Source organism: Vipera ursinii, assembly GCF_947247035.1.
Source record: "Vipera ursinii genome assembly, chromosome: 1".
NCBI classification, from domain to species: domain Eukaryota; kingdom Metazoa; phylum Chordata; class Lepidosauria; order Squamata; family Viperidae; genus Vipera; species Vipera ursinii.
Genome location: NC_139512.1, coordinates 242,844,057 through 242,869,488, shown reverse-complemented (window position 1 = coordinate 242,869,488; position 25,432 = coordinate 242,844,057). Strand labels below are relative to the sequence as shown.

Genomic DNA, 25,432 nt, shown 5'->3' with positions numbered 1-25,432 from the left:
TTCCAATTGTCAGGGGTGATTATAGAACAGGAAAAAGATTGAACATGCGCAAAGTAATTCCGTATATTGCAAGCCAGTTCCGAAAAGATAAAATCTGGTTACGAAGGACCAAACCCAGCAAACGGCAGTACCAGATTTGTTTGGCCCTTGATGACTCTGCCAGCATGGTAGACAATCACTCAAAACAGGTAAAAAAAATACAAATAAATAACATTCTGATCTCACGGGCCTGAATTCGTTCAGATATCTTCTGTATTTCATGCTATTCTATGTGCAGTTAATGACCATTTCTTCAGCAATCATTCAGAGTCAATGGGGGTTCAGAACATATGATAGTTCTAACATCTGGTACCCAAAGTTATGACTGTTACAGCACCTCCATGGTCACATGATGAAAACTTGGACACTGAGCCACCTGTTCATTCTTCACAGGGTCACTTCTCCTGCCTGCTTATCTCCCCTTCCATCTCTGCCCTTTTGCCTGCCCTGTGCTCACTGACCCTTCTACCTCTGCCACCTTGCCCTTACCGGCTCTGCCTGTTTCCAAACCTTGAAAGAAGGCTGCCCCTGATTTGGACAAGGCCGTGCACAAATTGGGATAAATGGCAGGCGTGGCCAGGAGCAGCCTCATGAAGGGCCAGGTGGGGTCTGCTGATCTGCAGCAGCAGGAATAAGCTGGCAACGGTCAGCTTGGGGGGGTACCAAGCCTGGAAGCGCGAGCAGGGCCAGTTAGTGTAGTAAGGGCAGAGGCAGCAGAGTGCAAGGCAGCCATAAGGGCAGAAATGGGGGGGGGGAATTGAAGAGGAGGCAGTCTCTTACCTTACAAAGCTTTGGGATAGGAAAGGGAGTGGCTTGGATCAGGATGAATCCTTGGCTCATGACCTGTAGGAGTTTGTTAACAACAGCAACCAGGGCTGCCGTGATTGCCATTATTAAGCAATGCGGTCCACGTGATGTTGTGCTTTATGACTGCCTCGCTTAGCAATGGACATTCTGGTCCCAGTAGCCATTGTAACTCGAAGACTCTCTCTGGTTCATTCTTGTGCTTTTGCCACTTGGGGGTTTCCCAAATGCCAGTTCTCTCATAATAGAGTTTAAATATCTCACTGCAGTTCAGTGGATGTAAAGACATCGTTGCTTCTGCCACAATGATTGCTTGGCACTTGACATACTTAGTGTATTTAAAGAAAGTGTCATCAGTGCAATTTTCTGATTTCTTAACGGGGTTTGTATGAGAGCACGTGGCATCACAGGCTTTCAGAAAAGGTGGCAAGCATGTTTGGAATTTTGCAGTTTAAATGTTAATTCCGTGCTGGATTGTTCATCTTAAATCTACTGATAATACTTAGTACTAGCCCTACTCATCAATGAACTCCAACTGTATCAACTTGTTTTTTTGTAGCTCGCCTATGAATCCTTAGCAGTGATTGGGAATGCTTTGACACTTTTAGAAGTGGGACAAATTGCAGTATGTAGGTAAGAACACCATAAACCTTTACTGACTTTCGGTAGTGAAAATTAATATAATTCTTGTATGGGACACAATTTTAAAAAGCATGTTTCACTTCATTTTAGTTTTGGAGAGACAGTCCAGTTACTACATCCCTTCCATGAGCAATTCAGTGACCGATCAGGAGCAAGAATACTACAGCTCTGCAAATTTGAACAAAAGAAGACTAAGATAGCTCAGGTATCGCCAGTTCTTAAGGTCCTGCTGTCCATTGCCTCGCATCTGATTGCCCTGTAGAGACAACCCTTGAGATCCTAGTGGTGTACCTACATTCAAGCTACATGGCAGGATTCTTCCCCAAGTTTTTAGAATTGCCTTTCGGTTGGTGGTGGAAGTAGCCTTTAGATGTGATAGGTAGCACATAAATAAATAAATGTTTCTCCATTTTTTGGTGCTTGGAGATTTCACTCTTCCTGTTTTGGTGCTGGTTGTGATAAGACTCAGGAGTTCACGTCCTCCATGACAACCATGGGACTTGTCTCAATACTGGGCCCTAACAATGGTGGTAACCCCTTGGATTTGTCACTTTCTCTGAGCAACTAGTTGATGTTCTGGAGAGAAAAGAGATTTTTTTCCATCATCCTGGTCAGATCACTCCTGATCTGGTTATGATTAAGAGCCATCTGTGAGCTCTGTAGGGTGGTGTGGCTCATTGTTGTGCCCCAGTTGGTTTCCAATGGGAGTATGGGGAGTTTTCCAGCTCTCTGATAGGCAGTTTTACTTAACCACTGACTGATTAAGTACTTGGCATTAGAAAATGTGCAGCATTGCCCCTGAGTGGAGTCTTCTTGCTGATGGCTGATCCGACTTGGGGCCTTGCTTTTCCATGACCCTCTCTAGAAATGAAACACCACAAACAACGTCTGGAGCATAATTGGAGCAAGGCAAGAAGTGAACACAACCAAGGACAAATACACACTCCTATTTAGTCCTTCATTATGGCAACAAAGGAGACTGTGATTACTTATTGGACTCTTCTCCAGTGTCCTTAATTAGGTTGATCAATTCCCTGTTGGACATGGAGAGGGTGACGGGAATTCTCAGCAATGAAATGGTTCCTTTGCCATGCTGTTGCAGTGACCCGAGTTAACAAAGTGCAACCCGGGTTTATTGCCTTAATTTCTACTGAGGAAAAGAATCATTTACTTTGTTCTACCAGGAAACCTTCTCAAAATGAAATAATGCTTACTGCTCTGCTTCAAGTAGAATTTGGGAAAGTATAGTCTTAAAAGGTGTATAATTCAAATTAGGACATTCCTATTCTTTGTCACAGAATCAGCGTGACAGTTTCAGGGTGGAGATTGTCGTTTCACAATATTTGTTTCTCGTGTTCTTCCACAGTTTTTAGAATCATCAATAAATATGTTTGCTGCAGCACAGCACTTGTCTTCAAACATCAGTCCAGGTGTGTCTCTGACTTCCTTTTTTATAATCATTGTTGCCACGCAGTAACATACCTTAAGTGAAAGCTGTCCGAGTTGTTGTGGAATCAGGCAACTTCTAAATTGAATAAATAAATAAAACCTGCATTGACGCTAAGAAGCATGGTTGTCTGTTGTTGCTGATTCAATGGTAAAGGTGTGCATAGCATTTAAGGTCACAACATCTCAAAGAAGAATGGTCCTCATTGCCCTTTACACTGGAACAATGTTGAAATGGACCACTCAAGGACATTTGAATTTTAAAATATTGTATTGAATAGCACTTCTTAATAAATGTTCTAAAGAATAAATATTTGAATTCTTAGTTCCCCAGTTTGTTACTACTAGACAGACTGGGGTCTGTTTCTTCAATTATGTACAGGATATTCACTAATGTTATGTTTTACTTGATGTTTAGATTCCATTTAGTTTATCTACATAGACAATATGTGGGGGGTTTTTTGGAACTTGTTCATTCCTTAAAATACTAAGCAGTGCAGAGCTTTTGGAAACTCTTGGAATATTTCTTGTTTTCTGTATATTTGATTCAGGGTTTTATTAACAGCTGAAAATATGTCTCTTACTAGAAACTGCTCAGCTACTCCTAATAGTATCAGATGGAAGAGGTCTTTTCCTTGAGGGCAAGGAACGTGTCAAAGCAGCTGTTCAGTCTGTACAGCATGCAAATATCTTTGTTATTTTTGTAATATTGGACAACCCTAATTCACGGGTAAGTTATCAATGCATCTGTACTACTTTTAACTGCAAAAGAAGCATATTATACATAATTATAAATTAATAATATTGGATAAGTTATTTACTAAGTTCCCTTTCAAATGGTAGCAGTAAAAATTGTTTAGATTTTATATGACTAAAAGTAACAAAAAGTATACTTGTTGACTTTTATCAAATGTTAAAATTTTCTCAATCACATAAACCTAGATTACCCTTCCTACAAAACAGGTGTCTATAGCCATGCCTAATTTCTCATTTTCTGAAGATATTTGAATTAATTCATACATCTGAATTGATATATGAATTAGTTCATATATCTGAAGAATTAATTGAATTCTGGAATCTGCAAAGGTCCATGACCAATCTGTACCTTAGACCTGCTTATTCTTGTCTGATACAAAAACTTAAAAGGCAAATTTAATGCAGTGTTTTATAAAGGTACATGAAAGATTTTTTTTAAAAAAATGTAAACGAAAGGAACCCGACAAACCATTTATTCATTTATTTAACTTGTTATGAATATCTACTATTCATTCTATCTTCATATAATTCCTTATTTAGAATCTTCTCATTTATAAACCAAAATAATTGACTTTGGGTGTTAGTAAACTAAATGTACCCTTTCCTCAGTTAGCAACCATGTTCATTCCAACTACTTGGTCATTAAGCAAAACAGTCACTAAGGGTACATGGATCTGAGACAGAGGGAGATGCTGCAAGGATCATTGTTTGCTGCTGTCTCATTCAGATAAAGTTCTTGTCCCGTTTTTTCCCTTTTTTGCCCCTTATAGTGCAGAGAGATTGTTTACCCAAACTCTCTTCCTGAACTGCTTTGATTCAGTGTAGTGCTTCCCTAAAAAGTGCTAATCATAAGTTAATCTCTGTGTCCTTAATTAGTTGATTAGAGCCCTCCTACCAGCTACCCTGCCTGAAACTGACTAGACCTTAATTAGTTTCATACTGAAGGTTTTTGTTGTCAGGTACCTGAAATCTGGTTGTAAATTTATGCATTAGTTGGAAAGTGAATTTTTAGTACCGTTTATTACTGCTGTACTTGCAAATGATTGCTAACTGAGGTTGTTGTTAATCAAGGAGTGGCTGTAAGTTAAACGGTTGGGGGGACATAATTATCAGGAAGAGGAAAAAATCTTTTTTTTCTGCTGTCCTCCTGACTATTTTCATTTGATTTAACACAAGCGTGTGTACGCGGAAGTGAATTTAGCACAAGCATGTGTACGTGGAAGTGAATATTACTTGAATATAAGAAAAGTCTAAATCTGTAATCCAGTATTTACTTCTGTTGATTTGCCGTTTTCATTCACAGGATTCAATCTTGGATATTAAAGTACCTTTATTCAGACGGCCTGGAGAATTGCCAGAAATAAGGTCATACCTGGAAGAATTTCCCTTTCCTTTCTACATAATTCTTAGAGATGTGAATGCCCTGCCAGAGACTCTCAGTGATGCCCTTAGGCAGTGGTTTGAACTGGTGACTGCTTCAGACGGTTTCTAGAGTGCGCCAAGTCTAAAAAGTTCATTGAAGTATATAAGCTGATGTTCACGGGGGCCAGAAATCCAAGACCTCAAACTTGCATTTCCCCTTCTCAGTGCAGGAGACTGTGCAGTCCATGATGAACCTAGACATCCTCCCTAATTTCCTTGCCAGTATTGGGAAACAGTGAAAAAACATATTTCCCCCCTTTTTGTCTTTTGGTTATACTTTGAATAACTTATTCTAGGATATATTTGATATCCTCATCATTAGAAAATAGGCAGGCTTGTTGAGTAGTAAGAAGCAAGTTTTGTTTCTGAAAGAGGAAGTGGAACTCGAACTGTTGAACTATAATAAAAAAAATAGTTTGCTTTTAAGTCACCTGCGTGAGTGGACCCTGTGTTGACAAGATGGGGAGGTTAAATTTTACTCAGCCAAATAATAATAATAATAATAATAAATCTCCTTGAATACTTGTAATTGCTCAATATTGCTGAACGGTTGCTGGTTATCTGATAATGCAAGGATATTTTTGTTACATTAAAGACTGCGTTGTCGTTTTACACTGTGATGTCTGCCTTCTGTCTAAGGCAATTACTAGGATACATGTGCAAGGGACTTTTTCTCCCCAACCCGTTTTCATTGCAAACAACTATGCATTGTGATTTTTAATAAAGCCATCCCTTTGTTTGTAATTATGGTGTCCATTGTTTGAAGAAATTAATCAGGTCTGAAATAATCTAAATATGGATTATTCAAGTTTGAAAACAAAAGTAAATTCTGACACTGTCTAGAACTTGTCCATTCTTGTATGTAAACCAAAGATGGTTGTAATTATTGCTGCACTATTTCATGGAGTCCAGATGTGTCTGATACTGCTGACGCAGGGAAAGTTAGCAATTAAACAGGAAGGATTGTAAATGGAAGTTGGAGGAAATATTATTTCTCATACAGATGCAATAATCATAAATTACAAAGAGGACTATAAATTACAAAGGGGATATATAAAGTACTTGGAAAGCGACATCTGTCTGATATCTACCTCCCCAGGCCAACATTGAACTGAAAGTCACGTGACGCTGCATGCATTAGAACTTAACATTGAAAAGTATTTACAGTTTATGTAGTGCAGAATTTAAAGTATGAACAGCCAGTTTGGTGTAGCGGTTAAGATATTAAGTTAAAAACTGGGAGATCATGAGTACTAGTCCTGCCTTGGGCACAAAGTCAGCTGGGTAACTTTGGGCTAGTCAGTTTCTCTCAGCCCTAGGAAGGAGGCAATGGCTACCCACCTCTGAAAAACTTTGGCAAGAAAACTGCAGGGATTTCTCCAGGCAGTCTCTGAAAATTGGACTCAGTTTAACAGAAGGAAGAGAAACCCTTTATATCATAAGACTACAGGTTTTTTTAAACTCCTAAACCAAAGCTTTCTTAAATTACTTAATATGAAGTTTACTTAAAACAACTTTGCTATAGTTTTATGTGTTAGACCTTGATAATTGAGACATATAATCCATCAAATCATGACGATTGTTAAGGTATGTTTACCATCATAACACACTTCCATTTTCTAAACTCACAAAGATGTTCTGTAGGATAAAAGAATTATTGCATTATTCCACTGGTTAAGTACCTCTTAATATTTTTCTGCTAAAAATTATATTCTGTAAACCTTAGAAATTTCTTGCTATGGATGAGTTTGGTCATATAAAGATGCAATTTTTTGGAGAATATACAGGATATGATTTATGTCAGAGTATTGTGATCTTTACTAACAGCATAAAATGGCTGTACAAAATAAACTTCAAAACCTTCAAGCTTAAAGGAAGAATAGATTGCGTTTGATAAAATCTGACAGCTCAAGATAATTTCTTGCACTGTTTATTTCCTGGTCTCTCCCTTTTGACTATTTTAGATTTTTTTAAAAAAGTAATCACCTTATGTTAAAAATAGGCAACGTCTAGTTTTTTTAAATTTGTATTTTATTAAAAATATTCAAATAGAACGAAGGAAAGTGATATTGATTGATTGCTGGCTTTTGTGATAGTGGTGAATGAGGAAAAAGCCTTTTATTTTCTTGTGTAGTAAATTTTCTTGGCAGTTGTGCATGCCATTCTTCTTGACCATGACTTGGTATTAACAGAATCCTGAATTTTCCACTTTTTGATCAGAGTTTGAACAGCATTGATAGGCGTTTTCAAATCTTTTGAGTACCATTTTACATCCTTTCTTGGATGTATAAACTTGAACTATTTTTTGCTTGCACATCCTTTGTCAGTTCTTTTGTTTTCCCCATGCTTCAGTAACCAGCAAAGTCAGTATACCATTTCTCAAGAGTTAAGAAACTCACTATTTATCCACAGACTTGAAGTACAACCAAAGAAGACACAGGTGTGAATACTTAGCTTCACTGCCATCTCAGTATGTGTATGTCAACTTTAGATTTAGATGTATTATCAGCCCAAACATTCAGGTATGCAAACTTTTGAATGGAACCATTTTATTATTTCTTTTATTACTACGGTTAACTTAATGATTGTCTTATTCTGTGATACCTGGTAGCTTAAGTTAAATCACATAAATAAAAAAAGTGCTTTATATGATCGCTCGTGTGCTTTACTTACAAAATGGTCCACATTTTAAAATTCTACCAAGGGTATGTAAGCACAATTGTATATGGTTGTAATAAAGATTTTGCAAATTTTAAATGTAAAATTATATTTTAGTGAAATCATCCATGAATATAATCTGTATATGTAATATTTCAAGTAACACCAGGTCTTCAGTTCCCAGAGTTATACCAGCAATTTACTTTAGCTATGAATTTCCATGATATATATATATATATATATATATATATATATATATATATATATATATATATATATATATATATATATATATATATATATATATATATATATATATATATATATATATATAAAAATTAAGATTATTACTGCATTTCCACACAGTTCTTGTCATTTCATTTATTTATTCATTCATGCATCACATTTAAAAATTGCCCAGGTCCCTCTTAGAGCTATTCTGGGTAGTGCACATATACTGGGGGTATATGTATGTTCAACCTAAAGTGACAGATCTTGAGTTGTATTAACAATTCTGCAAATGTAAGTTTAAAATATAACAGTACAAAATCAAATCCATAAATTTGTATAGTTAATGTGCCAACTCTTACATTGAATCTCTGCCGCAGGGCAATTTGCAGGCCATCCACCACAAACAGCAAATTTTATTGTACTTTAATTTTAAAGTTAAACTAATTAAAGCATAGAGAGTTCATAGAAGAGCAACAAAGATGACCAGGGGACTGGAAGCTAAAACATATGAAGAACAGTTGCAGAAATTGGGTATGTCTAGTTTAATGAAAAGAAGGACTAGGGGTGATGTGATAGTGTTCCAATATCAAAGGGGCTGCCTCAGAGAGGGGGGTCAACCTATTCTTTGAAGCACCTGAAGGCTGGACAAGAAGCAATGGAAACTAATCAAGGAGAGGAGCAACCCAGAATTAAGGAGAAATTTCCTGTCAAAACAATCTGGAAGAGCTTGCCTTCAGGAGCGGGTACTCCATCACTGGAAGTTTTTAATAAAAGATTAGCAACCATTTGTCTGAAATGGTAGGGTTTCTTGTTTGAACCGGGGGCTGGACTAGAAGACCTCCAACTCTGGACTAGAAGGTCCCTTCCAGCTCTAAGCAACGTTTCTTAAGTTTACCAAGATAGGACATTCAGGTTAATTATTCAAAAGATTGCATAAGTCAGGGGTCCTCAACCTTGGCAACTTTTAAGACTTGTGGACTTCAACTCCCAGAATTCCTCAGCCAGCAAAGCTGGCTGAGGAATTCTGGGAATTGAAGTCCACAAGCCTTAAAGTACCCTGGCATAAGTAAATAATAGCAGTTTCAACAACTCTTCATAAAAGGATTCTTGGCTTAAAAAGGCACGTTTACGGCTTAGCTTTGTTGAGCATTTTTCAATGTAGGGGATTATGTAAAAAAAACGACCACGCCGCTCTGGAAGAAGAATCTGCTCTGCAGCCCTCGATTGCCCCTGTGCCGATTCTAACCAGAAAATCTAATTGCAATATTGATAAAGACTTAAGTAATAGCGTCAAACTGCACTTCTGGTTTTATTCTGGGTGATTTTTTTAGTTATGATTGTCCAATTGTTATTCTATAAATAAGTGTGGGGGGGGTTGTCTTTACGCTTTCCTTTGATTTATAACTGAAGCGTTCAGCCTACTTCAGGAGGAAAGCGCAGCGCGCAGCTCCCGACGTGCTTTCATGACACGTTTGCTAAACACGTGTCTTTCTTTTCACCCTCCACCCGGACACCTGCCACTCAGGCTTGCTAAGTGACGGAAGAGGGAGTTACTCCGAAATCCCTCGCCAGCGGCTGCCGGCACCAAGCAGGCGGCGTTGGCCCGCCGCCTCCGCGCGTGGCGCTAAAGAGTCCCCGCCAGTCCAAAAGGGCCGAAAGGCGGGAGCCTGAGCCATGGCGGCCTCCCGGCTACCCCCGACCGCCTTAAGCCTGAAGCAGGTAGGAAGAGACCGCGCCAGGGGTCGGCAGTTCGGCCTCCTCTCGGTCTTCGCAGCCGCCTCGCTCCTGAACAGCCGCCGAAGCGGCCCCTCTGCCTTTGGGCGCCTCGTAAACGGCGCTGGGCGGAAGCCTGGGCGAGCCTGACGAGTACAGAATGCTTTGGTGCAATCTGAAAAGGAGGCTCCGGGCCTGGAAACCGCCACTCGGAAGGAGGTCTGGCGGTGGAAAGAGGCTCCTTGACCGCTGCGGCAGCCTCCCGGCCAGCGCCCTGCTTCTGGCCGGATACTTGATTCGGGCCATTGCTCGGCACCCCAGCGGTTGTTGTTGTTGTTGTTGTTGTTGTTGTTATTATTATTATTATTATTATTATTATTATTATTATTATTATTATTATTATTATTGTTATTTTATTATTATTATTAATAATAATAATAATAATAATAATAATAATAATAATAATAATAATAATAATAATAATAATAATAATAATAAGTTGGAAGGGACCTTGGAGGTCATCTAGTCCAACCCCCTGCTCAGGCAGGAAACCCTATAGTACCATTTCAGGCAAATGGCTGTCCAGTCGCTTCTTAAAAACCTCCAGTGTTGGAGCATTCACCACCTCTGGAGGCAGGTTGTTCCACTGGTTAATTGTTCTGTCAGGAAGTTTCTCCTTAGTTCTAGGTTGCTTCTCTCCTTGACTAGTTTCCATCCGTTGCTTCTTGTCCTGCCTTCAGGTGCTTTGGAGAATAGCTTGGCTCCCTCTTCTTTGTGGCAGCCCCTGAGATATTGGAACACTGCTATCATGTCACCTTTCACTCTTCTCTTCATTAAACTACACATACCCAATTCCAGCAACCGTTCCCTATATGTTTTAGCCTCCAGGCCCCTAATCATCTTGGTTGCTCTTCTCTGTACCCTTTCTAGTTGCAGGCCGGTTGTCTGCTCGCTCCCCAGTCGCGTTAGCGGAGCCTTCTTCTGATGATGTATCTTCCTTTTCGAAAACCTCCGTTTCTTCCATTTACAGAATCTGTGGGCTGCTGCTTTGGTTTGGAATGTATGTACAGGTAGTCCTCGACTTAACGACCACAATTGAGGCCAAAAGTCCCGTTGCTAAGTGAGACCGTTAAGTGAATTTTGTACCCATTTCACGACCTTTCTGGCCACAGTTGTTTAGGTGAATCACTGCAGCTGTTAACACAGTTGCTAAGTGAGTTTGGCTTTGCTAGTCAGAAGGTCACAAATGGTGATCACAGTGATTACAGGACACTGCAACTGTCGTAAATATGAGTCGATTGTCAAGCATCTGAATTTTAGTCACACAACCACGGGGATGCTGCCAACAGTTGTGTGAAAAAGGGTCATAAATCACTTGTTTTCAATTTCCAGTTATTGTAACTTTCAGCAGTTACTAAATGAACTGTTTCTAAGTCGAGGACTATGCTGCAACACATGTAGGGATTTTTTTCCTAGCAAAAGAGCCTGTTACTTTGCATTAATTGCTTTACTGATTCTCACTTCAGTAGATCATTCCTGGGAAGCTTCTGCATGCTACATGCAGAGCAAGCTTCCAAGGAGAATTTTTTAAAGAAGAATTCTGGAAAAGCAAAATTAAAACTTTTTTTTTGGGGGGGGGGAGTAAAGTATGGTCATGTATGGTGAACTGCAATTGGCTAAGTTAGAAGGGCAAAGTAACCACAAAAGCCTGTGTATGTGTATACACACACAAACACGAAATTACAAGTAATGTAACTGCTATTATGTACTTTGTCAGTATTTCATATTTCTGTAGGATTTATATGAATATGAACTTGAGACTTTATGTTTTAGGAACCGGTGCAGTTTTGGATGCTGCTATTGGCAATTAATGGCTATCACAAAAGTTTTCTCTGTGATTTAGGGGAGAACCATACAGAAATTGAGGAAGATTAAGCTATCTTTCACATTGGAAATTAGCTTTTGGGGAGGGTGGAGGACAAAGGGCTGTATCTTCATCTTTCTATGTCCACCGCATGAACATGCACCAGTAAAAGTCATTTTCCTCTCCTCAGCCTACAACTTAGTCATCTTTAGCTATGCCAGTTTTAAGGGATGTTTTCCCTCTTTCCCCCAACACAGTTTTTGGTGTGTGGACAATTCAGACCCCATGATGATGAGCAGCTGTGGAGTCTGCTCAGCTCCTATTCGCCAGTTAGGCTAGCTAGTGCAAGCATGAACCTTCCTGTGTGATCACTGGGCATGGTTCTCTATGGCTATTTTGGCCTGGCCTCAGGGGACTCTGGACACAGGGTGGGCAGAATACAGACAGAAAAGTCAAGTTGTAGTCATGACAGTGCATTTAAAGCTCCCTCTGATGAAACTTGTGAAGACTGACAGTAGCCCCTGGTATGGATCTCCATACAATCTTGGCCCATTCAGATGGACAGATCAGGCAGATGCACTGAACTTTCAAATAGATAAATTGACGTAGCATTAGGAAAAGTGATAGTATGGAAGTAAAATACCTAGAGCATTAATGATTACATGAATTTAATTTAATTTAATTTTAAAGAGGGCAGGCATGTATTAATTTGATAGTTGAGGTTCGTGTTAATAGTTTTGCCGATCCTTTCAAGCATATGATCCTCAAGGCTTTTTGAAAGTGAATTAACTGGGTTCCAGTTTTTTTGTTGAAGGAGCAGATGGGAAGACCTTGGACTTATGACAAAAAGTGAGACGCCCATTCTTTGTTTCCTTTGATAGTTCCTGAGAAGACAACAGGTTCTTCAGTTATACAGGAAAATCCTCAGGACCATTCGTCAGATCCCCAATGAAGCCGATCGTCGGTATATGAGAGACTGGGCACGGGAAGATTTCAAAAGGAATAAAGAGGCTACAGATGAGGCAAGAGAGGTCTCCAAATCTGATGGGCCTGAACATTACAGCTGGTAGCTGGACCCGTTGCCTTCTGGCAGGTTTCCATATAGCTTGCTTAGAACATTAGACAGGGATTGGAAAATGTATTACGGGTGCTATGCAGTTGCTTCCTTGTGGATCACTTTGGAATATTAATTCCCGTTAAAAGAAGAACTTCCAAAGCTGGTTATGGTAAAGACAAAGTGATTTCATATTTACCTTTTTTTTCTGAGTTTCCAAGAGCCAATATTTGGAGCCTACTGAAATGGCATATAATTTGAATTTAAGACTTCTGAGTCCAGGAATTAATTTCAAGTAAGCGAAGTGAACTAAGCAAATCCTGTTTGGGATTCTGTCCTTGGAATGGAGAATAGCCTAAATCCATTGCCTTGCTGAATAATGGTGAGGGAAAATACCCAAATATATGTATATGGCGCCCGACCTTCGCTCCTTCCGGTGTGATCTGAAGACCTACTTGTTTGAACAAGCCGGCCTGGCCTGATGGGTTTGGGTTTTATTTTGTTTTAACGTACTGTATTTATTGTTGTTTGTATTGGGCATTATGTTTAATCTTTTTTAATTTTTGTATCTTCGCATTTTAGTATATATTGCCCTGTTCACCGCCCTGAGTCCTTTGGGAGAAGGGCGGTATACAAATAAAATTATGATGATGATGATGATGATGCCTGGAGTCACTTTTTGTCAGATGGCTGGTCAAATAAATTTGACAAATATATTTGTTTAAATTACCTTGCCTACTAAGTATGACATTTCTTCTTTTACAGGATACAGTTAAGATGATGATCACTCAAGGCAACCTACAGCTTCAGGAGCTTGAGAGAGCACTAAAACTGGCAAAATCCTAGGCTTAATTCTGCTTACAAGTCAAAGCAATTTTTCATTGCAGCTAACTGCAAGGACATTAAGCGGGAGGAACCCTACTGAGAAGCCAAAGATGTCCTGTGTACACTTCCCAAAAGTCAGACGGAAGACCTGCTGGATATTCTTTGTCATGGTATAAATGCCATAAGCCTGAAGGTTAAGGTGCAATAGGAATAAAACGAGCAACAGCAGCAACATCGGGACAATGTGAAAAATGCAAAGTAGATAAAGGGAAATTGATACCTTACATTTAGGAATTGCACTTTTAAATACAAGAATACCACGAAGCTGTGGAACAATTTACCCTTATATGTGCTGTTTACCTAGAGAATTCTTCAAAGGAAAGAACTGAACCTTTACCAGTTCTGCACAAAGCTTTGAAGGGATGGTTTAACGAGATACAATATGCCTTCCAACTGATTCATTGAATTGAATCTCCAAGGTAATTAAGGTACTTCAGAATAGCTTCAGTCAAATTTGAAGGGGGTTCTATGGACTTCTGGTACTTTCTGGCTTCATTGTTGCATTTTTTTCTTCTAAAAACAAGACAAAATTTCTTATATTGACATGAGTAATTGGTCAGTGTTTACTGTATGTACATTTATTTACAGCCATAAGTTTTAGCAAAATAGCCAGTGAATTTTATCTCTCTAAAACTTTTATGTTCATGCTTATGGAAGTACTTCTTGTACTTGGATAGACAAGTAAGGAGTGGATTAAATGTTGTTATATATCTCTGGCTCTTCTGTTACAATTTGTTTAGGCAAGTTTACTTATAAAGAGAAAAATAAGAAATCCAGTTTTGTACTCTTTTTTTATCTTTTGGTCTGAACCAGTGTATTTGCTATTAAGCAATATATATGTGTTTGTTTTTTTTCCCCTTCATGGATTACTGCCTTGTCGTGGCGAAGGGGCTTGCGTAATTCAATGAAGCTATGAGCTATGCCGTGCAGGGCCACCCAAGACGGACAGGTCATAGCAGAGAGTTCTGACAAAACGTGATCCACTGGAGAAGGAAATGGCAAACCACTCCAGTATCTTTGCCATGAAAACCCTATGGACAGTACCAAAAGGCAAAACGATATGACGCCGGAAGATGAGCCCCTCAGGTCGGAAGGCGTCCAATATGCTACTGGGGAAGAGCAGAGGGCTAGTACTAGTAGCGCCAGAAAGAATGAAGCGACTGGGCCAAAGCCGAAAGGACGCTCAGCTGTGGATGTGTCTGGTGGTGAAAGGAAAGTCCGATGCTGTAAAGATTTTTTCTCCATAGGAACCTGGAATGTAAGATCCATGAATCAAGGAAAGCTGGACGTGGTCAAACAAGAGATGACAAGACTGAACATTGACATCTTAGGTATCAGCGAACTAAAATGGACAGGAATGGGTGAATTTAATTCAGATGACCATCAGGTATACTACTGTGGGCAAGAATCCTTCAGAAGAAATGGAGTAGCCTTCATAGTCAATAAAAGAGTAGGAAAAGCAATACTCGGATACAATCCTCAAAATGACAGAATGATCTCAGTTCGAATCCAAGGCAAACCATTCAATATCACAGTAGTCCAAGTCTATGCCCCAACCACCAGTGCTGAAGAGGATGAAATTGACCAGTTCTATGAAGCACTACAGCACCTTATAGAACTAACACCAAAAATGATGTTCTTATCATCATGGGGGATTGGAATGCTAAAGTAGGAAGCCAAAAGATAACTGGAATAACAGGCAAGTTTGGCCTTGGAGTACAAAATGAAGCAGGGCACAGGCTGATAGAATTCTGTCAAGAGAATACGATGGTCATAGCAAACACTCTTTTCCAACAACCCAAGAGACGGCTCTACACATGGACATCACCAGATGGTCAACACAGAAATCAGATTGACTATATGCTCTGCAGCCAAAGATGGAGAAGCTCTATACAGTCAGTAAAAACAAGACCAGGAGCTGACTGTGGCTCAGACCATGAGCTTCTCCTTGCAAAGTTTAGGCTTAAACTGAAGAAAGTAGGGAAAAGTGCTAGGCCACTCAGGTATGAATTAAATCATATCCCTGTTGAATATACAGTAGATGTGACAAATAGATTTAAGGAATTAGATCTGATAGAGTGCCTGAAGAACTATGGACAGAGGTTCGCGACATTGTACAAGAGGTAGCAACCAAAACCATCCCAATGAAAAAGAAATGCAAGAAAGCAAAATGGCTGTCTGAGGAAGCTTTGCAAATAGCTGAGGAAAGGAGGGAAGCGAAAGGCAAGGGAGAAAAAGAAAGATACACCCAATTGAATGCAGAATTCCAGAGAATAGCTAGAAGAGATAAGAATGCCTTCTTAAGTGAACAGTGCAAAGAAATAGAAGAAAACAATCGAATAGGGAGGACCAGAGATCTTTTCAAGAAAATTGGAGAAATGAAGGGAACGTTTAATGCAAAAATGGGCATGATAAAGGACCAAAATGGCAGGGACCTAACAGAGGCAGAAGCGATTAAGAAGAGGTGGCAAAATTACACAGAAGAACTATACAATAATGAGCTTAACGTCCCTGATAATCACAATGAGGTGGTCACTGACCTCGAGCCAGACATCCTAGAATGTGAAGTGAAGTGGGCCTTAGAAAAGCTGAGCAACAACAAAGCTAGTGGAAGTGACAGTATTCCAGGTGAGCTATTCAAAATCTTAAAAGACAATGCAGTAAAAGTGCTACACTCAATTTGCCAGCAAATTTGGAAAACTCAACAGTGGCCTCAGGATTGGAAAAGATCAGTTTACATTCCAATTCCAAAGAAAGGCAGTGCCAAAGAATGTTCAAACTATCGCACCATTGCACTCATTTCTCATGCTAGTAAAGTCATGCTTAAAATCCTACAAGCTAGACTTCAGCAGTATGTGGATCGAGAACTACCAGAAGTACAGGCAGGATTTCGAAGAGGCAGAGGAACTAGAGATCAAATTGCCAACATACGCTGGATCATGGAGAAAGCTAGGGAGTTCCAGAAAAACATCTACTTCTGCTTCATTGACTATGCTAAAGCCTTTGATTGTGTGGATCATAACAAACTGGCAAGTTCTTAAAGAGATGGGAGTACCAGACCATCTTATTTGTCTCTTGAGAAACCTATATGCGGGTCAAGAAGCAACAGTGAGAACTGGACACGGAACCACTGATTGGTTCAAAATTGGGAAAGGAGTCCGGCAAGGCTGTATACTGTTGCCCTGCCTATTTAACTTATATGCAGAGCACATCATGAGAAAGGCAGGGCTAGATGAATCAAAAGTTGGAATTAAGATTGCCGGAAGAAATATCAACAACCTAAGATACGCAGATGATACCACTCTAATGGCAGAAAGTGAAGAAGAACTAAAGAGCCTCTTGTTGCGTGTGAAGAAGGAGAGTGCAAAACTTGGGTTGAAACTTAACATTAAGAAAACCAAGATCATGGCATCTGGCCCTCTCAATTCCTGGCAAATAGATGGGGAAGAAATGGAGGTAGTGACAGATTTTATTTTCCTGGGCTCCAAGATCACTGCAGATGGGGACTGTAGCCAAGAAATTAAAAGACGCTTGCTCCTGGGGAGGAAAGCCATGGCAAATCTAGACATCACACTAAAAAGCAGATACATCACCCTGTCAACAAAAGTGCGTATAGTCAAGGCTATGGTCTTCCCAGTTGCAATGTATGGCAGTGAAAGTTGGACCATAAGAAAGGCTGAGCGCCAAAGAATTGAGGCCTTTGAACTGTGGTGCTGGAGAAGACTCCTGCGGGTCCCTTGGACTGTAAGGCGATCAAACCGGTCAGTCCTAGAGGAGATCAATCCTGACTGCTCTTTAGAAGGCCAGATCCTGAAGCTAAAACTCAAGTACTTTGGCCACCTAATGAGAAGGAAGGACTCACTGGAGAAGAGCCTGATGCTGGGAAAGATCGAGGGCAATAGAAGAAGGGGACGACAGAGAATGAGGTGGCTGGATGGAGTCACTGAAGCAGTAGGCGTGAGCTTAAATGGACTCCAGAAGATGGTAGAGGACAGGAAGGCCTGGAGGAATGTTGTCCATAGGGTCGCGATGGGTCGGACACGACTTCGTAGCTAACAACAACAATGTTTTTTTTTTATATTATGGCAAAATTCTGTCAGGGAATTACTGATTGAGCTGAGCTGTAAAACTTTTTCATTAGTACTGCAGTTTAGAAGCAGCAGGGCAGTGTTGTAGAGTTATAAAGCAACACTCAGGGTTAGAATATGCAGTCTGGTCCCATTTTCAAGAGGTGCAGTGCAGGCCATAATCCAGTCCAGTCCGGTCCAGTCCAGTCAAGGAATCATAAAAAGACAGGATATTGACAGTGATATTAGCAAAATTATTGCAGCAAGGCTAAGCCTTTTGAGTTGCCTTAAATATATCATATATAATATAAAGCATTCTTTATTCTGGCACAGCTGAAGTTCTGCAACCTTAGTTAGATTTCAATGCCACAAAGCATCATCCCCATTCATTACTCTTCCCTGAAAGGTGACTACAGTACTATTTTGACAGATTAGACATAAATCTCCGGTTTTCTGCATCTTTGAGGGCTGGGAGACTTTGCTTTTAGTTCCAAATTCAAGTCTTGGCATTAGAATCAGGACTGGTTTTCTTCTATTTTGATCACATACCTTCTAATTCCTAAATCAAAATGTATTGCAATAACTTAAAAGGAATGACATTATTTTGCGTCACAATTTAATATTAGTAAGGATCTTCCTAGTCTTACCAGAATATTCTATAAATAAGAATGAAAATACTCTGGAAACAGCCTTTTGTTCCAGGATTATTATAAACAGTTCTACTGGCATAAAATACTGAGGTATGTATTCCACTTGGCAATTATTTGTTTCAGGAAGCATAAAAGCTCAAAAAAGAGCCAGTTTGGTGTAGTGGTCTAGAAATCAGGAGACTGTGAGTTCTAATCCCACCTGAGGCTGGAAAACTAACTACCGTAATTGACTTTGGGTCAATTAGTCTGTCTCAGCCCAACCCACCACACAGGATTGTTGTAGGGAAAATAGGAGAAGGAAGTAGTAGTATGCGTGTTCACCGCCTTGAGTTATAAAATCATAAAGTTTGGATAAAAATCTAACAAATAAAAAGTGGCTGGTAGTGGGTATGTGGAAAACCAATCTTAACAAGATCGACCAGGATCTTGTTGAGCCCCTATGGTAAGGATCTAGCCCATAGTACCCTGTCTGCTATCCAAGCTGATCAATGTAAGGGATAGTTTCATAATACAACTTAAATAAGAGCTGGTAAATATTAACAGAATTGTCGATTGATGTAAGCAACACAACAAGAAATGTAGGAGCAAGTGAGGGCAGACTCTGATGGTTGCATCCCTACAATCAACTGTGTGTGTGTGTGTGAGAGAGAGAGAGAGAGACGCAGCATCCTGGGGTCATGTGATCATCATTTGCAACTTTCTTTGCCAGCTTCCAACATACAAAGTCAATGGGGAAAGCTGGATTCACTTAACAATTGCACAATTCACTTACCAACCAGGCAAAAAAGATTGTAAAACTGGGCACAATTCACTTAACAGCAACTTGCTTAGCAACAGAAATTGTGGTCGTGGTCGTAAGTTTAGGATTACCTGTATCCAACCAAATTAACATCATTCTTAACTGCACATCAGTCAGCTTTTTAGCATGAGAAGAGGCGCGCAAAGCCTATTTTCAATTCCTTCCTCCGTCTTGAGTACAGCAAGTCTCCCTAATCCAGGGGTAGGCAACCTTGGCTCTTTTATGACTTGTTGGACTTCAGCTCTCAGAATTCCTGAGTCAGCATGGCTGGTTCAGGAATTCTGGGTATTGAAGTCCACAAGTCATAAAAGCCAAAGTTCCTTACCCCTGCCCTAGTCAACACTGCAACTGAATGGTCTAGTCAAAGTGATCCCCTGGGAAGCTCCAGAATGTGAAATAAATCTCCATACATAAAGTTGTTAGGGCTGGGAGTACTTGAGATTCACAAAGTCTTGTAAGGTATAGAACAGGGGTCTTCAAACTTGGCCTTTTTAATGCAGTGCTTTTTTTTTAGTAAAAAAAAAAAGTGCTGGAACTCACGTCATATAACCCGCCTTGCCTACCCTACAAGGCTACAAGGTTCCAAAGGTGCCGGAACTCCGTTCTGGGCGTTCTATGACAAAAAAAGCCCTGCTTTTATGACTTGTGGACTTCAACTCCCAGAATTTCTCAGCCAGCATGCCTGGCTGAGGAATTCTGAGAATTGAAGTCCACAAGTCATAAAAGCCAAGTTTGAAGAGCCCTGATTTAATGTAAAGACTGAAGTCAAAATATGATAATTTATAAATCATAGCAAATTAGTTCACACATTTTGCTAAACCAAAAGTAAATTACATGATGGTTAGTATTTATGTATGAATCAAAAAAGGTAATATTAAGTTATTTAATTACTTACATCCCACCTTTATTATTTTTATAAATAACTCAAGTTGGTGAATATATTGCTTCCTTCTCCAATTTTTCTTATTTTTCCTACAAGAATAATCCTGTGTAGTGGGCTGGAGTGAGAACTCCGTTCTGGGCATTTCTATGACAAAAAAAGCCCTGCTTTTATGACTTGTGGACTTCAACTCCCAGAATTCCTCAGCCAGCGTGCCTGGCTGAGGAATTCTGGGAATTGAAGTCCACAAGTCATAAAAGGGACAAGTTTGAAGACCCCTGGTATAGAAGAAAATAGTCTTTCTGATGTTGGCCACTGTTTGCAATTTTCAAAATTCAACTCAGTTGTTAGGGTTAAGATATTGGGTAAGAAGTAAGGAGTCCTAGGTTCTAGTGCACCCTCAGCCACGGAAGCTCAGTGGATGATTTTAAACCAATTGCTCTCAACTCAGTCTTCTTCACAGGGTCGTAACTTGTACACTACTGTGCCCATTGTACACATATCAAGTGTTCAGGTAACCAGTGCCCAAAAACATATCCAGTGTTCAGATACGAGCTCATACTAAATAAAAATACCAATACTATAAAAAAATGCTATACTCAATACTATAAAAAATGCTCTTAACTTAAAAAAATGTTTCATATGTAATAAAAGAGTTTATTATAAAATAATCAAACTTTAAAGAATTCACAAAATGGCACAGGGACTGAAAAACAAGAATAGACATTCACTCACTCCCAACAGTGTATCTGAGGGGCACCAATAGGTAACAAACGCATTCTACCCGGAATTAGTATCACAACTAGCACTACTTAGAACTAAAACAACATTTTGCCTATCAACAAAGTGTTGGCTTAGGAAAACTGGTCTCCTCGAATAATTTCATGGATACTGTCTCATCTTTAAAGGCATAAGTTCAACATGAGTGAAATAGTTCATAAGTATTCCCTGCCCTGATATTGTTTCAGCAGAGTTTGTGAAAACAGCAACGTGTCTTTTTTTTTTTTTTTTTTTTGAGCCATGCAAGGGCTAGTTTTCCTTCTGGACTTTAGTCCTTAGCTTCTGCAGTTCCTCTTCTAAACTCTTGATGTGTTCTTTAAGGACAGTTTTATCTTCCTGAGCTTTCTCGTCAGCTTGGCAACGAGCTTCTTCTATCTTTCTCTCATACCACTTCTCCATCTGACTCGACACCGCCTCAAAGAAGTACTGAGTAATTTCCAGAGCTTGAGACGTGCCTGTCAGCTGAGGAGCGCGCCCCTTTCCTTCAGAGGCGGAAGGCGGGTGCTGCCCAGATGGAGCTTCTACTGGTTGGTGGGTCCTGTGCTTCAACTGACCGCTTTTACTTGCTTTCTTCGTTTGAGTCCCTTTGTCTACCAAGCAGCCACTCTGTGATTCTGCCTTTGTGCATTCAGGAGAGGCCTGCAAAACAGCTTGTACTTTGACATGCCTCATTTTGGAAGCTGAGTGTTCCACTGCTGGCAGTTCTTGCTGCCATCTGTTGAAACCTGCTTTCTCCTTTGGCCTAACCACTTGAGGAGATGCTGCAGAAGGAGGCGGCACAGCACCACCCACTAACTGTTGCTCTGTTCCTGTAAACAGAAAGATAACAAATAATTTTGAGAAAAGCCCAGGCCAAACAGGAGGATGAGAATCACAGCCCCAATGCAGGACGGCAGTGGGATAAACTCAAAAAGTTCCTTAATGCAGTTTTGGTCCAAGGTTTTTCTAATTCCCTCTGTCTTGTTAAAGGCAATTGGAATAATGATTGAAATCTCTTGAGATCTGTATATTTCTAACAAATGAGATCTTAGGAGACCGGTGACATGTTTAATGGCTTGCTTGCCTGCTTGCTTGAACGTTTATGCATGCAATTTATAGGCTGCTTGAAGCCCAATGACACCGAGCAGCTCACAACGTTTAAGAAATTGGCACTTGCAACATTAGAATTGCAGAATGATGGCCACTGCTTGAAATTATTCTGGACTCCTGCTCTAACAGTAGCACAGTTTTTCTTCTGTGGTGATGAAGGAGGTTTTAACCGTACAGGTTGAGAAGCAAGATGCCTAGTATCAAAAATAAAAATAAATACAGAGCAAAATTTAGATTGACCCCCCCCCCAGGTTTCAGTGTAGCAGATCAGCATAGATGTCCAACTGAAAATTGCTAAAATGAGAAAACAAAATTACCTGAGGTGCTATCTTGCTGAACCACAAAATGCTTCTTTCCAAAGCTTTGCTCCGTGACTGGCATTCCACTCCGTTCTGTATCTTCTGAGAGGCTCACAATGCCAGAAGGATGATGGGACCCATTTGACTGTGGTGGGGTTTGGTGAGTTTTACAGTCGTTTGTAGTGTGAAGGTTTTCTGTATCCAGAGTCTCTGACAGAGACTCAGATGTGGACAGAGTGGATTTTGGTCTTGAAGATCTAGAATCTCCAGAGAGCTTCATTTCTAAATTCTGAATTTTTAGCAGGCACCAGGCTTTCAATTCACCTACCAAAGACAGCTGTAAAAAGAATTCCATGTATCTATCAGAGTGCATCAAATGATATCTCTCTCAATTCTCAGCCACTCTTATATTTTGTACCAACATACTTTTGAACCAAAGGTTATTGGCTGAAAAAAAATATTATTCTATTAATCTTCCATTTAATATTGTATTCTTGCCAACTTGCTTGGATATAGATGCCAATTTGCTGATACCAAAACTTTGCCACTGCAACCTTTGACAATAGGTTACATCAGGGGTGTCAAACTCACAACGTCACGTGACATGTCACGACGTATTGTGACTTTTTTGCCATTGCCAGCAATCGGGTGGGCCCGGTTTTCGCTACGATGCATCCGACCCGCGGGATGGCAGTTTGACACTCCTGAGTTACATTAATCACAAAAGATTCCATAGAATTATATGGTAAGTGCTGAGATACAATAGGAGGACCCACAACCTGTAATCCCAAGGCCCCATGAAGTCTTTAAAATTCTGGGTGCAATTGAGCCCCTTGACCTCTTGGTTTCTCTGCCAAAATGGTGCCTGCGCCCAGGAAGGAGTCATGCAGCCTTTAGGGAGACAAAGGAGTGGAGAGGCTTGCTCTCCTTGCCCACACGTTCTCCAGAGCTTCCAGGAGAGCTATAGAAGGTGATCTGCAATGGGATGGGGAGGAGGGTGTGGGACCCAGTGGGGTGGGAAGGCAGGCCAAACGTTAGTGTGGATCCCAGGGGGCAAGAAGCAGAGCCCTGGATGCTTTGGGGTGGGAGAGTCTTGATAGACCTGGGCCTGGACTAGGTCTCCACCTCTGAAGCATTCCATGCTCTGCTCAACAACTGCATTGGATAGAGGGGGGATGGGAGTCATTAAGCAAGGTGATCTCGTGGGTGCCTTGCTTAATGACTGTCATGACTTACGGCTGTAATGTCCAGGTTCCATTACTGTTTTAAGTCAAAGACTACCTGCATCAATTTAGAAGACAAGTGTATATAGACACCCCATCCCTAAGAATCAGTATACAGGCAACATTTTACTAAAATGTTTGATGATGAATATGTTTTCAACAGCAAGAAGAAAAGACATACTACAGAGAAAAATTATCAAAAGTTACGTTGAAATGCTTTGATTTCAGCAACCTAATTTAACCCCTCTCGGAAGAAAAACTTTCCACTATAGCCAGAGTTCTTTTGTTGCTTTCAAAAATTTGTAATTACTTTCTTTATTTCACATATGCACTATTAACAAATTCCTCCTCATTTCACATAATTCATCCCTCAAGTAATTGGCAAAGTACCCCCCCCCCTGCTTCTGGAGTACAATTGCTGCTACTCGAAGGCTTACAAAATTGTTTCAAAACCCTTGAAGGTTTCCCAGGAAATAATCTTCTGGGCACCACCCATGCTTAGAAGATCCTGAAAGGACTTCTAAGGAGCCACACGAGGCCTCTTAAGTAGCCGTACCTAAATTGTGCTTCACACCACAAAAGTTCCTCATTACTGAAGCTCTTCTTCCCCAAAGTTCCGCCATCTTATTGTGTGTTCACTTCAACAAATGTAGTAACCTACCTGGCGTTTCTCCCCTTCGTTTCTTTCCAACTCAGCGTGCTGAAGACGATGAAGACATTCTACTCTTTCTGCTGACAGCCTCTCTGCCATTAATTTGTCTAAAACACGGAGCTGCAGTGGAACCAAAAGGTTCGTTCAGAAATGGTATCTTTGCAATCGTTGACTAAAACTTATACATCGAGCAATTAGATCAATACCGGTACATCTGAAAAGGGCACTTTTAATGAAGCAGCGTGACTAAAAACAGTTATTTCAGTATTTCAAAAATGTACACACTAAAAGTTATTTCAAATTTTAGCTACAGATGTGCCCACAAGTAAAAGAAAGAAGGAAAGAATGTATTACTTCTTTCAGTAACTGAAGATTTCGACTATCTGTCCACTTGCCATACATAGAGATGTACGTTCTTATACACACATACAACTAGGTTTACACATTATGCTAAGCTAGAATATAATTTCTTTTTTAGCCCAAATGTGTGAGTCCAGGCAATGTAGTTTATTCAGTAAGCTTCTGTTTAAAACTTAGCTTATCATAGGTATGAACTGGGCCAATTTCTTTCCAAGTCGTATGTAGATAGTCCTCATTTAATAACCACAACTGGGATTGACAACTCTGCCACTAAGATTTCTCACTAAGTGAAGCACTCACTAAATGAGAAATTGTGGTCATGGCTATGTTTTCCTTTCTTCCTCTCTCACCCGGCCTTTGGAGTGTGGACCCTGGCCCCTTGGATAGCCAGCTCAAAACTGACGAGAGTAAATCTGACTAATTTCACATCTTCCCTTTTGCTTGCAATGGCCTGCCAGAAGTAGTAAAAACAGATTCTTGCAGAAGGACTTTGGGAGTATTATGTATATACATCTATACGCACGTGTGTACTTACATTCATTGTACAGGAAGGAATTTCAAGAGAGTAAGCAGACATACAATGGGCAATATATACTGAAAGCAATGCATTGGGCCGCCAGCTGTGAGTGCACTATACAGCCCAGTGTATTCTACATTGTATGCCTGCTTATTCTCTTGCAATCTCCTCTAGAATCCCTCAACTCAAAGAGATGGGAGGGGGGAAAAAACAACAGATCAGCATAGGACAATGTATACTGACCCTAATGGCGATTATGGGATTGAGTGATACTGCAAAGGATGTAAATGCAGGTATTGGTTGTGAAGTTCAATACTGTTGTAACTTCCAATGGTTGTTAAATAAGGCAGTTAGTAAGCAATGATTACCTGGTTTGGCTTTCATGGCTAGTGTCAGTTGGGTAGTGTTGTGCTTCAGGGTTTAGTGGCTATGGCCTAACATCAGGAAATCTGTTGTGTAGACCATGATCACCAAACCCTGAAGCCCAGCGCTGATCTTTCTAAATGTGCTGTGTAATAATGAGAGCTGTAAGACAGGAAGATTGGCCGGCCTACCGCTTGTGCTTCCTAAGCGAAGGCAGCAGAAAATAAATTTCCACATTG

General features: G+C 40.2%; 3 protein-coding genes across 5 annotated transcripts in view; 2 read left to right on the top strand and 1 right to left on the bottom strand.

Annotated features, from left to right (window-relative positions):
• The window catches only part of MDN1 (midasin AAA ATPase 1), a 131,487-nt gene extending 123,726 nt beyond the window's left edge, over positions 1 to 7,761 (top strand). The window contains exons 97-102 of the mRNA XM_083348146.1: positions 14 to 188; positions 1,403 to 1,476; positions 1,576 to 1,690; positions 2,852 to 2,915; positions 3,519 to 3,661; positions 4,991 to 7,761. Coding sequence (XP_083204272.1) covers positions 14 to 188; positions 1,403 to 1,476; positions 1,576 to 1,690; positions 2,852 to 2,915; positions 3,519 to 3,661; positions 4,991 to 5,179 — 760 coding nt within the window. The 3' untranslated portion in view covers positions 5,180 to 7,761. The remainder of the gene's footprint in view (positions 1 to 13; positions 189 to 1,402; positions 1,477 to 1,575; positions 1,691 to 2,851; positions 2,916 to 3,518; positions 3,662 to 4,990) is intronic.
• A 1,841-nt stretch (positions 7,762 to 9,602) lies between these two features.
• On the top strand, positions 9,603 to 13,820 carry LYRM2 (LYR motif containing 2). The gene is made up of 3 exons (XM_083348145.1): positions 9,603 to 9,717; positions 12,457 to 12,597; positions 13,395 to 13,820. The coding sequence occupies exons 1-3, from the start codon at positions 9,673 to 9,675 to the stop codon at positions 13,473 to 13,475; spliced, it is 267 nt and encodes an 88-aa protein (XP_083204271.1). The 5' UTR covers positions 9,603 to 9,672; the 3' UTR covers positions 13,476 to 13,820.
• Positions 13,821 to 20,546: 6,726 nt separating this feature from the next.
• ANKRD6 (ankyrin repeat domain 6) overlaps positions 20,547 to 25,432 on the bottom strand; it is an 81,176-nt gene continuing 76,290 nt past the window's right edge. For all 3 annotated transcript variants that reach the window (XM_083373608.1, XM_083373607.1, XM_083373609.1), the window contains 3 exons: positions 23,963 to 24,073; positions 22,097 to 22,415; positions 20,547 to 21,499 (listed from right to left, as the gene is read on the bottom strand). In XM_083373608.1, coding sequence (XP_083229734.1) covers positions 20,940 to 21,499; positions 22,097 to 22,415; positions 23,963 to 24,073 — 990 coding nt within the window. In that variant the 3' untranslated portion in view covers positions 20,547 to 20,939. The remainder of the gene's footprint in view (positions 21,500 to 22,096; positions 22,416 to 23,962; positions 24,074 to 25,432) is intronic.